This window comes from Diadema antillarum, unplaced genomic scaffold (genome assembly GCF_040938485.1).
Source record: "Diadema antillarum isolate AM-2024a unplaced genomic scaffold, OU_Dant_1.0 scf00000187, whole genome shotgun sequence".
NCBI lineage: Eukaryota > Metazoa > Echinodermata > Echinoidea > Diadematoida > Diadematidae > Diadema > Diadema antillarum.
Window position 1 is genome coordinate 906,420 of NW_027271076.1, and position 15,316 is coordinate 921,735.

Below are 15,316 nucleotides of genomic sequence, written 5' to 3' on the forward strand. Positions count from 1 at the left end.
TGTTTCAGCTGATACAAGTTGTGTTCTATTCAAGATTGTGAAATAGAGCAATTTTCGGTGCATGCGCTGAGGTCTGACTGCACAATTGAGAGGGAGAGGGGAAAAAAAGGTAATTTGTCAGTAACAACGTATACATGAGCTAACTCCAAACTGGCTCTGATTAATGTTAGAGTGTACAAATGTCAAAATTTTACGAATGTTTCACTCTGCTATTTCTACTTTAATTGGAGTTCGCATTTTGAAATGTTTTGTCTATGCTGAACTTATCAGCGTTTTAGCTTAGCTGTGTTCTGCACGTTATCCTATTGAAGTTATTGAACTGGTATTGAACTGATATCATACCTATTCTGCGAAAGGACGCCGCATTAAAGTGGCTAGGGGTCTGAATGTCATAGACTTGATTTTTCGTGATATTGTTAGTTTAGGAAAGGTTGTACGAGTCGGTAGCAGAAGACTTGACCAAACAGTTCTTAGTGTGAAAATATACTGATGTGATTCCTAATTGATGAGGTAATGGGCGAAGTATTTTACAGTGCATAAAACTTGATTGTCAGTAAAAGAAGGAGCCTTATGTAATATATAGCCTTTTAGCTTTCTGTAAGAGTGCTTCATACAACGGTCTCGTATATTTTATCGCGTTTCTGATCCCAAAATTAATAACTATAGTTGCTTCAGAATAGGTGCATACGTAGAATTTACGGCATATGGCAGTGTATGGGGAACCATTTATATTGTACATGAATATCCTTTGATACTCGGCTACTATCATCATACGTGTATACTCTTTATAGCGATAAAGGGAATAAAGTATTGGAACAGGTACATCACAGCGTATTTCATTCTGTTTACAAACATCGTCGTACATGGATAGTAATGTTTATTACTCGCGTAAATCAATTTGTATAGTTTAATTGGAAAGGAAAAGGACCCAAGTGCGTAACATGAAATACTAATAATATGTCACAAATAGAGTTTTGGAGAAGAAGTCTATAATCTCCGAGATCGAACTTTATTATCATGCATGGTAGTCCCAAACAATGGGTTATTGTGTTTTCTGTTATTGATAGGCAGAGTGCCACTGTGAGAGAACAAAATTACGATGTGATCAAACTTATCTTAATATGAGATATACGTATGTAAACTGTGAGTATATAAGAAATAAAACTTGTCTGAATTTATGTCCCAGTTCTAAATCAGTGCTGTTAATAACTTGCAATACGGTTTATGGTAGATTATTAAACAGCATTATGCATTTTAAAACTATACGTGTCAGCGACTATCGTTTGTGTTGTATTTAGTGAAACAGTGAACCTGGATTTTTTTTTATGTACCATGATATATGTATTAAACATTCATATATGACCACCTAGCTGAAAATCCACCAAGAGCCGCAGATTACTCTTTGTAATGGAATAAAATATTCATTTGGGTTGACCAACTCAACTTTTTAAAGTTTGTCTTACCTGGGAGAGTAATCTTTTCTCTGCCCACTTTCAAAATTTCAAACCAAGTTATTAGCATTTTTCTGGACCGCAATTTTTTTTTTTCAGACAGGCACTACTTTTGCTGGGAAATTGAACATGTGTTCATTGATACTTCTGCAGAGCACGCCTCAGTGACCCTTATATCAATCCTCTTTCTTCACTTCTCTATGAAACTACACCACCTTGCTCTCTTATTACGATCACTTTTTGAATGGATTAGGATGGTCCAACTTTAGCCATTCTTGTATCAATTATAAGCTTACAGCTTACTCTCTTACTATGCAGATTTGTGGGCTTTGAGCTGGGCGGTCATATAATAAAACATAGTAACATACATATATACGTATACATATACAATACATGTATATGCATATATGTATTTAATACCATATGTATATTAAATTCATATATATCAAAATTTCACATACATGTAGTACGGAGTATTATATAATATATAACATACGTATACATATACATATACAATTATATGCATGTATTTAATACCACATGTATATTAAATTCATATATATCAAAATTTTATATACATGTAGCACTGAGTATTATATAGTTATCAAAAAATTTTCACATACATTATTTGTATAATATGTACATTCAGTTATCGCAAAATTAGCAAAATCCTTTCTTGTCCAGATAGTGTATCTGCGATTAAAGCTGCCTAAAAAAGAGAAAATAAAAACATGGAATATTTTTCATAACTTCAAGAATGTCCTTGTTATTTTACAGGTAAGGTATCACTGGAAAGGTTTAATATTGTTATATCTGATGGACGTACTTATTTTGACTCCATTTTGAGATCTAGACCTCAACAAATATAATACGAATGAAAACAAAGGAAACGAGTATTTCAATTGTCATGTAAAGATTCATCATATATTTATTTACAATTTTAATTTTTCTCACACGGAAACTAAGACTTTTGCTAAGTCTTCAGTCCCTCTGGCACACACATATTTTGGTTTCATATAAACAAATACAAAAAAAAATCCTATCTACCTTAGCTGTACAAATAAACGTGTGGTCTAATACCACCTGTGCATTCTATGAACAGTGCATTTAAGCAGGCTCCACGTCAGTATCGCTATACATGGCAGCTGGTAGAATATGGCTGTACAAGAAGTGAATATTTACATATCGCTTTGTACAAAACAACGCAGACTCGACGAGACTCTACAACCAAACCCTATGTACAGCAGTCCCACAGTCTTCTCCTTTGGGTCACGGGGGCACTAGACATGTCAACCCAACTGAACGAGTATAAAATGCTTTACTCGTGAATGTGCAGATTTATACTTTATAGTGACAATGCACACGAATTTAACACCTCTGCACCTCTTAAAATATATTTTTCTAGCTCAACAGCATAGTTTACAAACATTCCCCATTCCTGCCAGCTCAAAACTATTGTTTCTGTCAATGTTGTTTGTTCTCGTTGATGTTGTTGTGCCAGGCAACTGCTGGACAGGTATAAGAAGCTAGTATACACATCAACTCTGCATCCACACAGCACACAAGTTTGACCTCTTCTAACCTTTTGTAAGTCCTCAAGAAAATATTGCTGCATTGCATAAATTGGCAACTCTCATAAATTTTCCTACATATCCTATATTAGCAAACGGTTGGAACTAAATTGGATAAATTCATCAATTGTACACAAAATCAAAAAGACATCTCCATTTCTTTTCTTGCCAATTCAAGACACAGTAACTTTCATTTTTCAAAATATGTTGGCATTTAGCGAAATGAAAGGCTTTAGAAAATTCTGCAAACTGAAAATTATGAATTAATATGTGAACATAGGGTGCAAACAGAGGTGTCTAGATTGCTATACCCTGCACAAAACTAAACTAATTAGTCGTAGTTCTTTCATGAAAGATACAGCACCAAATGACAACAAAGGGGGAGAGGGGGGTCTTGGGACTTGACCTGCTGTATAGCAATAAGCTAATTCGTCATTAGCTCACGCACACATTCCTGGAAAAGAGCGTCTTTTTATCTCAGTTGCTTCGGCACTTCACTCGTTTTCGAACACACGTTCGACGTAAGAAATTATGGAATCAATATTCAAACAATGAATGAACAGGCCAGGGTTGGAAAGGTGACCAGAATGGCCCATCAGTAACAATGGGAAAGCACCCCGTTCATTGGTTTGATCATGAAACTAATCATTACATCACAGACGATAATCTCACTGGATGTACAATCCAACATACCTGATCATACAAATTACATTTTTCTGCTCATGCACAACATGGAACTGAGAACAGGCCAACTGGCATCCCTATTTTCCAAGGTACGGTTGATACTCACATCTTATTCAATGCTACACTCACATTTATTTCAGAGAAGGTTTTATCTAATTAATACAAAAAGATTTTTAGGAAGCATGTGAATTAAAAATCAAACTAAATTTTCACGTCAGAACAACAGGAGAGTTTCGGATTGTGTTCTGAATTGTGGATGGATCTCCAAGTATCCTAATAATGTGCATTTCATGCAAAGCTTTTCAGTACTTTTTAGTTGCGTAAGACCCCAGAGTCTGGACCCAGTTCCCATTCACTGGCTGTCGCGATGTGGGACGAGGTCCGACAAGCTTTCAAGTTGCCACAAAGAAGTACTTGTTCTGACCTTGTGCATAATATTTGAATACATTAGGAAACGCCCTCCCCCAAGCCTTGTTCATCAACCTTCCCATGAGCAATAGGACTGCAATCCATCAATCAATCTTCTTAACATGTTGTCTCAACGACATTGCCAATTTCTTCCCCAGATCATCTTAAAAGTAAAGACATTTCCTCCCTCAACCTTCAATATGCACTGCAAGATTTCAAATCACTGAAATTGATTTAAAACACGAAACAATAATGAAAATAAAACCCAGCAGAATGCAGTACTGTATACAGTAAGATAACAAAACATTCTTAAGTATGGCCGCACAATTCTGATGACAGTCTCTTTCAACAATAAAATGGAACCGAGGAATGCTGTAACAGGAGACAAGATGGAATACATGTATAATGAATCCTTTCAGCAGCCTTAGCTCAAGTTCTCTCTACCTTATGTCTGTACAACACCTGAATCTAGGGTGTACCAATTGCATTTTGAATTTTGAACAATGCAGTTGTAAGTGCTGTAATTTCAAATTTTCTGTGGCTTTACAAGAGTCTCTTTTTATCTTAAACAAATCATCTTTCCACCGATAGACTGTTTTGGTCATGTATCCCAATTCTATACATGCTATGTTCACAAAGTTGCCCATAACAACCACAAAGCTTACTGGTGCCTTGCCTTACCTAGCAACAACCAAGTGAATTTCTGCCTACAGGACTTTATTGGAAGGAGTGGGTGACTCAAATTCTTTGTTGCAATGCTGTAGGATGAGCAACATCCATGACTTGTAATACATTACAGAAATGGTCTATTACACCCAAACTTAAAATAGAAAAGAAGACACAAACAAACTCACAACACAAAATTTCAGAAAGTTACACAACCTGTTTGCCCTTTACAGCTAAACATGTGAGCAGCTTCCAAGGAACAAAAAGTTGACAGGAAGTCACAAATACATTTCTGAAACATCCCTGGACTGTGTGAACTGAACATACCATTAGCTAAGAGCCTCGTGCGTGACTGCTAACAGGAAAAGACCCTAACTTTTCAACCAACACTTCCTCCTATTCGCCCACACACAGAAAGTCACTCTATTTCTATCATACATACGAAAAGTGCATGGGCAGTCCATAACACACTTCACAGGAAAAAAAAAGACAAAATAGACAAATACAAAACGAAAAATTGCTCACGACTTGGGTAGGGAAGATCTGAAACAGAGCAAAGCGAATAGCACAGTGCTGGCATTCTTGCTGCTCCGCTGAAGTAAGAAACACGTCTGGAAGTGGCTGAGGGATCGAGGAGCACAGGAGCACAAGACAACACACAATAAGTATTGAACAGGCACACTACATTGAGTAGCCTGGGTTGCTGTTTCCGTTTTTCCTCTTTTTCTTTATTCCCTTTCCACTCCATTTCAGATAAATATTCACTTCCTGCTGTTTTTCAAAACTTGCGCCAACGTCCATTCCATTTTTTTTCCCGTCATCTCTCGAGGAAAAGAAGAGGAAACTATACAATCATCATGACCATTTCTATGAATTCTTGTCAACTTGAGGAGAAGTGAATACTTCAGGGAATTCAGTTGCCTCATCTGCAATGTTTACCTTTTTTTATCCTCCCCCAGTTTTTTTTTTTTTTTCTTTTTGTGCCTGCTTTATTTTTTTTTCTTTAATGTTCTTTTAGAAAATATAAGCTGTTCAGCAGGAAGCAATGATTAAATGAACAGATGAATGAATGGATGAAGGCCTTAAGTAACAACAAAGATACAACCAAAAATTCAAGGCAAGAATTTCAGATTCTTGTTTCTTTATGTTCCTATCAAAGAGAAGCTGTTCTGGAAGAATGGATGCAGTTCCATCCATCCCTTTCTTTTTTTCTCTCTTTTTTTTTTTTCATCGCCAAAATCAATTTCTGGCAAATCTCAGGCTGTCAGCAGAGAAGATCAACTCATGCACAAAGCAATCTGGTCACACACACACACACACACACACACACACACACACACACACACACAAATGAAAAAAACAAAGAAGAGAGACTAAACACAAGTAAATGGAAGGTCTTGGGGGATTCCCCCACCAACCCCCCACTCTAAGCATGACCCTGAAGGGTTTTGCTCGTCACAGGAGCCCAGCTGCTACAATGGATTCTCTGCACACCCACTATTCAGGCCGAAGGTAGAGTTTGGTTTTGGCTTTTTCCTTTCATTTGGGATACAAAAGAGCAGTTTCTACATGTCTCCATATTCTTGGATTGCATAACTTGTCAAGTTCATCACACGACCTCAATTAAGTAGGAACTGAGAACCTCAAGCAGAACTGCAAGGGCTTATGGCTGCATCCATACAGAAACATTTCATGATTCTTTGGAATTGAGCAACCAAATTCCCATTTTTCAGTAAGAGTGAACACTTTCTCTTTTAATGTTGCACTTCTGAATGCACCCTACTAAACTTGATTTATCACTATTGCACCTTGTACGCTTATCAAAAGTCTGGCTGCTACAGCCCAGGGAAGCATGTTCACCTCGTGAAAGATTGCAAAATATTCCCATTTTGTTCTGCTCTGAGAAATAAGAAAAGCACAATCCTCCCAATGGTGGGGGCGTGCTGAAAATTCCTCTTTATTCCGTTAATTCTGTCACATTATCTGACAAACGAGTCAGATTGGCAATGTTTTCGATGTTTGCAAGGAAATTCGGAAGGTGCGGAGCAGACTAGCGCCCTCTATTACATGTCCGAGGAGTCCTTTTTGTAGACCTTGCCGTAGCGCCCCATGTACTTCTTGATGTACTCCTTGGCCTTGTGCTTGACGTTCTCGTTGACTTCAAGGTCCTCAATGTTTCGACAGTGCTTCAGCTCCTTGGCCATGATGCCGTGGGTCAGCTGTTGGGGGAGGTTGAAAATCGCAATGAGAATCAACTTTTCCCACAACACATCTCTTTCTCTGCTCTCATATTTTCATCGAGACTTACAGTCCGAGGAGAGGACAACTGATGGATCTAGAAATACATGGTGCTTGGGTTGTTTTTTTGCTTTGTTACCATAAGATACTGACATACTGTCCCTGGGGTGACAAGACCTCACCTAGTATCTCAAAAACATGAATTTTCAGGAGAAAAAAAAACTTTTTTACTTTTGTAACATTTTCGCAATTTAACATCAATGTTGACATCAAATACGGTAGAAACAATGTTTTGGATTACACTTATAATTGTTCTGTTTAAAAACTCAGTATTTTTTATGTTCAGAATTGAGCTAGGAAGTCTTTTTTAATCAATGCCAATTGAGATATGAGGTCTTGTCAACCCATTGAAATAATCTACAATTACAGTAATGCATTTCTTTTGTTTTGAACATAATGTGAGTGCTACTTTCATTACGTTGCCCCAAATATTTCTGCTATTTTAAGAAGTTTGAGAATCACAGAATTGAATTGGATATCTACATACACATTGTCCCAACAATATCGAAATCACTCTTTAGTTGAAGTTAAATATCTGTTGGTTGAGAAATAGACTTGTGGCTCTCCTGAAATTATCAAACCTTTCTGTCACCTCACTGAATTACTCACTCGGTCACTCTCTTTCATTATATTCAACATCTCGTTTCTAGAATTGTCTAATGCATTAGATCAAATTACAAAACATCGCATTATATGCTTCTGATATTTCATCTACATTCATCTAAGTGGCTGATGACATTTGTGGCACTGGATGACAAGCAGCTTAGTACTGGCTCTAAACTACATGGAAAACCTCCGCGGTAAAGAATAGTAGCTTGTGAAATATCCAGTACTACCTTTAACCATGTCATAACAAACTATCTTTGTAGAAGAATGAGTTTCTAAATGCATTTAAGACACAAAGATTTCTCATGGTTCTGTGCGTACAGATTCACAGGTCAACGTCAATTGACAGCACAGTACCCACCAGCTATAACAAAGTAATAACAAAATTTCATTACAACAAAGTGTAAATCCCAAAATTATCTCTATATTTTTATATAATTCATTTGTTCGGCTTTCACAAAATGTCGATATGAAAAAAGATTTCATTACGACTGAATCTGCCTGTGCCTCAAATGTGATACTCTTACCCCAACCCGAAACAGGCTTAACCCTAAAAAGACTGGGCCATTTTGGTAGCTTGAAAGACTTGGGGGGGGGGGGGGGGGGGCCTAAAGGGCCCCCCCTTAAGATCGCCGCCCCGGATCACGCAGTCGCCGTGGAAATTTGCACAATGGTAGTGTGCGATGTAATCTACAAGATCATATATTTAGATTTTACAAAATAGTCTTCTTTTATTTTATTTTGATTAATTATGCTAATTTATGCAAGAAATCAGACTCTTTGATCTAAATCAGTAAATAAAGCTCGAAAAGTGCTCATTTTTGGTCTAATTATTTTTTGTGGCATTCTTAGCAAATGTACTTGAAAAAAAATTCGGTATCAAAATTAATTTCTTATTTATTTTATTGTTTTATGAATTTCTTATGTATTTCCCTGTTTTTTCGACCTTTTGTTTTTGTTGTTTTTTTAAACAAAATTTGTGGCAGACACTTTTTGAAGCATAATACTCCTATAACAAATTGATTTTAGCCATTGAGAGTAAAAATAAGCATATTTATATGAACCATGTGAAAAAACTCAATTTGCATTGACTTTGTACACAAAGTCACATTTTTCAGCCATTTTCGGCCTCACGTGCATGTACAAAAAGTTATGTAACTTTAGAACGTCACAAATTTGGTGTCAAAATGTGCGGGAAACTCGAAAGAAAAAAGTCATGGAACATCGCGGCGAGAACATCGCGTGTTGCAGAGTAATCGCGCGAAATGTCGAGGGGGGGCCTTTTAGGCCCCCAAAGGCCCCCCCCCCCCCCCCCCCCCCTCTTTTTAGGGTTAAATAAAATTGACATCATTACCTTCCTGGCAAGATGCTTGAAATCTTCAGTGTTGGTGATTCTCCCCGTCTTACAGTCCGGCTTGCGATACATGTTTAGGTAACCGATGACATGGTGTGACATCTATAGACAAATTACAAGCGGCACAAAATAAATTCAGTATTTTACACAATTTTGCAGTCTTGCCCACACATCACAATTTAAGTCAGAGGTCCTTCTCTACGATCAACAACTGAAACATGAGGAGTAAGTATTGGGTCAGCATCACTTGAAACTCTTCTTGTTGGCACAGCATTTCAAAAGCTGAATGATAAGACCAAAATGCTGTAAAAATCATAGTGAGGTCAATAGGTTTCCTTGCTCTGATTAAAATTCCAGTCCCTGTGTCACTGCCATGACCTAGCAGAAGATTGGCAGTGGGTTTGTATAGTTAAAAGTAAGTATACGAATTAATGACAGCACAGACTCTTATATTTGGTTTTTCCACATTTCTTGCTTCAGAAGCAAATTCAACAGCAACCTCACAACAGCGCAGCATCGACTGCATTTTTGTTCGACAGAACATGTAAATGCAGATTCTCATCTTAATCATATTGTACAGGTGGCACTTTAAGTGAGGACAAGCTCATTTCGCTATGACACATTTCCCATAGACAGTTGCTCAAATATATTCAGAACTAGTCTTTAATGGGTTAAAAGACAGTATAATTCTAGTCTTCTGGTGGCATTAATTCATTTAGGATGGGGGTTGAATAACTCCTTGAACTTTGAATCTTGAAGATATACTCAAAGCAGCTTGTTTATGAAACTCAACTGGGATGGGTGTGCAACGCAACAGTATGCGACAGCGTTGAATGCAGAGTGAGTGACACTGAATAACAGTTTTATGTTCTAAACATACGAAAGACAAAAACTAAACAAAGAGTCGACGATGAGGATGAGTTCTCACAACTCACCTTTGACCTAAACGCCTCCTTCAGCCTCTTGGCGGCCTCGCTGGAGGTGTCAGCCGGGGCTGTGGTCGTCTTCTGCTTGCCCTTCTCGTCGTACGTCGGCGTGTTTGAACCCTCGTCCTCCTCCTCCTGGTATGCCCCGTCAGTGACTTCATCCCACGTCGGGGGCTCCCACTGTGTTTGCCTAGCAGGGGAAGAAAGATTCACTCAAGCAATCATTTTGAAGGTCTTGGTTTGACACTGGAAAACAAACTACAAATGGTCTCCTGGAAATGTTTGATTTGTATAAACATGAGCCAGTGCCACACGAAGGTTGGGAAAAGATTGTATATGTAAGGGGTGATATAATAGGCAGGGAATAGTTTTGAATCGTAATATCTTAGGCAAGAAAATAAGCATGCACAATTACTTTGCTCATATCATTGGATACTGTGCCTTATGTGAGTGTGTCATGAAGTGTGTGTATGTGTGTGTACTTTGTACATGCGTGTCATTGTTTGCTGAATGTGCACCCAAATTATGGAAAGACATGAAGTGGAGTTAAGTTGTGGTCTAAGTGCTCGCCAAAAGGGCTTGGCTACATGTAATATTCTAACACACACACACACACACACACACAAACTTATGAAGCTGTGCACACAATAAGTTCAACCATTATTGTCATCAAAGGAAATTTTCAGCAGTGTGAAAGAACTGGGGCAAGGGACATACCTTGTGATGGAGTGGTAGTAGTACGTTTTGCCTTCCGAGTCCTGGGCCGTCTTCCAGTTGGGGGGAAGTTTGGCGGGCTTCGGTTTGGCGGGTGGCGACGGAATTGACTCTGTGACCTGGCCGGGTTGGACAAGGGAGATAATAAGCCATCAGTGTGTGGTGCCTCCATTGATCTCAGGCACAGTTAGTACCCTTGTTATTTCAAATTCAACTTTATATCTTACACACAATTATCACAGACAAGATAACGCTTACACGGTGCATTTTTTTTTTCACACTGCCTCATAAAACCAACTATATCATAATCATTGTCATAACTCTTATCATGTTTTTCATGTTTCTTTGAGAGACATACAAGAAGTTTTGTTTTCTAAATTGGGTAGCCAATTTAATGATCAAACTTGAGAACAGAGAAGCTTCTGCAAAATTCTGCAACCAAAACAAAAGCAATCATGTATAAGCAACAAAGAGTTCAAATGAAAGACTTTTCTTTTTTTAGATTCTAACTTATGAAACACAAGGGATAGTGACAATTGCAGATAAAAAAGTGAGCACCACACTACACAATCCCATGTGGTTTCTGGAACCTGACAGGTTCAAGCATCATCAGTCACAATGTGAATGTATAAGACTGCAGTAAGCCTTGTAAAAATGGAGGAATAAATGTGCTAATGATTGTACATGGCAATAAGTAAGCTAAGCATTGCCTGGCTCATCTCAAAATTCACAGAGTCATATTAAATCAAGCAAGACACAAGTTCTTTCGACTCTTTTTACCTGAGCTTGTTGCTGTCCAACGCCCATGGGAACATGTTGCTGCAACTGTGATACATGCGGAGCCATGCTCTGTTCGGCTGCGGCAAGCGGAGTAATTGTCTGTGTCACCAACATCCCGTCTGGCGTCACGAAAGTGAATGTCGTTTGAGCGGCCTGCTGGGGCTACAATCATGGAGAGAGAAAAAAACAACAACAAATAGAAATGGAGATCAAATTCTGTTTCCAGACTGTCTTTTGCTACCACACATACAACTTCTGAGGCATGCTTGATACAGTAACAGAAAAAATTCACTCCCTCAAAAGCAAGTGCAATGTCTACTGGAGATCATTCTAAAAGCATGTCATCTTTTTCAAAGCTCAGAAAACTTCAAACTTCGTAGAGAGAAACAGGCTTTTTCGGACTCAAAGCCAACTGCAACCATATGACACAACACAATGCATAAGAATATTTGTGGGGCACTGTTTACAAATGCAAATACCCTTGTCGATGGAACAGATGTATCCCAGTTACGCAATATGGGTGCTGGTACGGGGGTTTCTGTTTCCTTTACCTCTACAGTGCAGTCTACTTTTTTTGATAGTGTATGAATTTCAATAAGTTGTATTTGTTTTTAAATCTTAAACTGTATTGAATATATAATCTAAAAAGAAATCAAGTACACAGAAACCTCCTTTTGCAGAGCAGTAGAGTATGCCTACATAACAGCTATGATACAGAAATGTGAGTTCTCATTGTTACTCTTCCTATTTTCACTAATGGGAGATGCAACGAGTGCAACTCTTCCCGAGTTTTGTGATGCAGGGTTGCATGGATATATAGAGAGTTTGATTGCAAAATGGGCTAAGCGCCATTCTTAAAAATTTTGAAGTAAGTCAATCATCAGATATAATAAAACCATTTAGGTGATACCTCACTTCTAAAACAAGGAATATTATCAAAATTATGATTTTAAAAATCCCATATTTTTTTAGTATTTTCTTAGTTTTCAGAAGCTTTAGTCGCAAATATCTCAATTTTACAAGAATGGAGATAACTAGTTTTGCAATCAAACTCTTCATATGTCGGAAGAAACACTGGGACTGGATGGATGGTCTGGTCTTTACAAGTGAAGTCACTCACCGGCTGAGGTAGTACTGGAGTCTGCAGGACTGGGGCTGCCTGCTGCTGGGGGGCGTACCCCTTGTGGCCCATCCCCGGCGGCACTGAGCCAGCGGCAACAGCAGGAGACTGGGCCCGCACGGGGTTGGGCTCAGCCTGGCTGTGGGCTGGAGTGGGTGCGATGAACGTGGCGGAGTTCGTCGCGGCGCTGGCAGCCTTGGCCGAGGCCTAACCAAACAGAAGGGGAAAGTGAAGTGGGGAGGCTATGAGCCACATAGTATTCGTAGACAATGAGCAGCCCTCCACTTATACATTTAAGTCCTGCTATGATGATGATGATGATGATCATGATCATCATCGTCATAATCATCATCATCATCATCATCAAGTCCTGCTATACACCTGACCTTTGACTCATCAAGTTTAGGGAATTGCATTTTTGTAGTTGGGTGCCAATTCCTTCTATTATGACATTTATATTTCTCTATCAGCGTTTAATATGGTAGAGTGTTTAAACAAATTAAAAAAAATCTTTCATAGGGGCCCAATGTTGTTCATATATACTGCATACATTTAGCAAGTTTATTTTTTCACGAATTGGAACTTTTAGACAATTTCACGAGCGGTTTATTTCGCAATCATGGAGTACAGTATTGAATGGAGAAATGTACGCTTGCTTGTCACATTTGTGTCAGAATTTTTATGTGTTGGTAAATAGGCGAATAGCACTTGACTCATGAAATCCACAAAATATATAGTGTACACAATATATTTTTTGGTGCAAGGTGCAGAATTTTCAAAGCCTCTCAATCAATACACTCGTAACTGAAACTGCCAAAGCATTTCAGAAGACAACATATCCAGGTTCCTCTAGTCTCATATCAACAAGATTTGTAAATTCCTTTCTGATTTTTGTGCTGATTTCATCAATTTAACCACTTGGGTGTACGTCTAATTTTTCTCGAACAAAAGATAAGCAGTGAAATTCAGAGATACCAATTAATGGATATGATAATTTCTGTCACAAAATTTTGCCCACTGTCCTTACCTTGGATAGTGACTTCTGGGTTTTGGCTTTCTTTGATTTCCTAGATGGGGCAGGCAAGGATGGTGGCGGCATGAGCTCCTGCTCGGAGGGTCCCTGCAGAACCGGCACCTGTGGCGTGGGGGCTGCTGGTATAGGGACCACCTGTGGTATGTGCATTTCTCGCTGGGGTACCATGTCGCCCTGCTGGGGCAGCATGTGGTCCATGGGAGGCACCATGTTGGCGTCCATGTGAGGCTGTTGCGCCATCATATGAGGGTCCATAGTAGGGACAGGCTGGCCCATCATGCTCGGGTCCATGTGGGGGTCCATGTGGGGATTCCCGATGGCGGTGGGGTCCATGGGAGGGTGGTGCCCCATGGCGTTGGGATCCATGTCTGGGTGCATCCCATACTCCATGCCCGGTTGCATGGCCTCCGGTGGGTGCATACTCATCATGTGTTGGTGCTGCTGCTCCGGAGGGATGGGGAAGCCGCTGTCGTCGTACATCGGCCGCCCATCCGGGTGGGGCATCATGTGGTGCTCAGGTATATGTGCGTAACCCTCCTCCATCCCCATGTGCTCGGGAGGGGGGAACTGACCCTGCATGTCTGGGTGCATCTGCCACGGCTCGCCCAGGGGCATGCCGCCCATGGGACCCATCCCCATCTGCGAGGGCACGACCTCAATGGGCATACCGTGCTCATTCATCACCATGCTCTGCGCGTTGGGATCCACTGGGAAACCGTTGGCATCTATGAAGGGTGCCATCTGTTGCTGGCGCTGCTGCTCACTCTCCTGCCACTGAGCCATCAGCAGAGCCTCTTGCTCCTTTCGTGCAGCCTCCTCTCGCTCCTGTGCCTCAACTTGCATTGCAAAGAGATGTCTCCTCTCTTCCTTGCTCAGTTTCTTTCCTTCTTTCTCTCCAGCATCTTTACTATCCTCCTTTTCCTTCCCTTTACTCTCTTTAGTTTTGCTGTCTTTCCCTCTTCCTTCTTTCCACGTTTTCCGGAGCTTTGGGGGAGTAGAATTTGTGTCCGAGTCCTTTGACCAAGAAGATTTGGTCTCTCGCTCTTTGCTCCGCGATCTGCTGCGTTTCCTGCGGGATCGATCCTCACTCTTCTCCTTGTCCTTCTTGTCCCGATCCCGGTCCCGGTGGCGGTCCCGATCGCTCTCCCGTCCCCTGTCACGGTGATGTCTGTCATCCCGGTCCCTGCTCCTGTCCCTATCTCGACCCCTATCACGATCACGGTGCCTGTCCCGATCATAGTCCCTGTCGCGATCGTGCCTGCGGTCCCGGTCCCGATCATGATCCCGGTGCCTGTCCCGGTCATGGTCTCTGTCCCTCTCCTTGTCCCGATCCCTGTCACCCTCTTTCTTTGGTATTCTGTAGATTTCCTGAGATTAATGTGAACATGCTTTTCATGTTTAATAGAAGAGAATCATATATATGCAGACACCTACGAAAATATCAAATACATATCAATTGTTATATTCCAGCTTTTCCCTACAAATGTCACTCATTCACATCGTGGCACAAGAACCTAACACAGTGGTCAGCTGTTTTGGCTCAATAAGGAAATGCACCATTCACATTGCATGTAAAGACAAATCTGCATATAATGCAGAAAAAGCAAGGGAACACATTGGAGTGTGTGTGGCAGTTTTATCGTGCAAGTTTGCGTTTAAACATTTATGGGAAGACTCTGCCAGTCACATGGTAGCGTTCCCCAGC

The 15,316-nt window shown here is 40.1% G+C and overlaps 1 protein-coding gene across 1 annotated transcript in view; it reads right to left on the reverse strand.

The window, feature by feature from the left end:
• Positions 1 to 6,140: 6,140 nt before the first annotated feature.
• The window catches only part of LOC139723363 (uncharacterized), a 63,348-nt gene continuing 54,172 nt past the window's right edge, over positions 6,141 to 15,316 (reverse strand). Inside the window, exons 17-23 of the mRNA XM_071634620.1 lie at positions 13,606 to 14,979; positions 12,579 to 12,785; positions 11,459 to 11,620; positions 10,682 to 10,797; positions 9,974 to 10,154; positions 9,039 to 9,140; positions 6,141 to 6,999 (exon numbers count right to left, since the gene is read on the reverse strand). Of these exons, the coding sequence (XP_071490721.1) occupies positions 6,844 to 6,999; positions 9,039 to 9,140; positions 9,974 to 10,154; positions 10,682 to 10,797; positions 11,459 to 11,620; positions 12,579 to 12,785; positions 13,606 to 14,979 (2,298 nt within the window). The 3' untranslated portion in view covers positions 6,141 to 6,843. The remainder of the gene's footprint in view (positions 7,000 to 9,038; positions 9,141 to 9,973; positions 10,155 to 10,681; positions 10,798 to 11,458; positions 11,621 to 12,578; positions 12,786 to 13,605; positions 14,980 to 15,316) is intronic.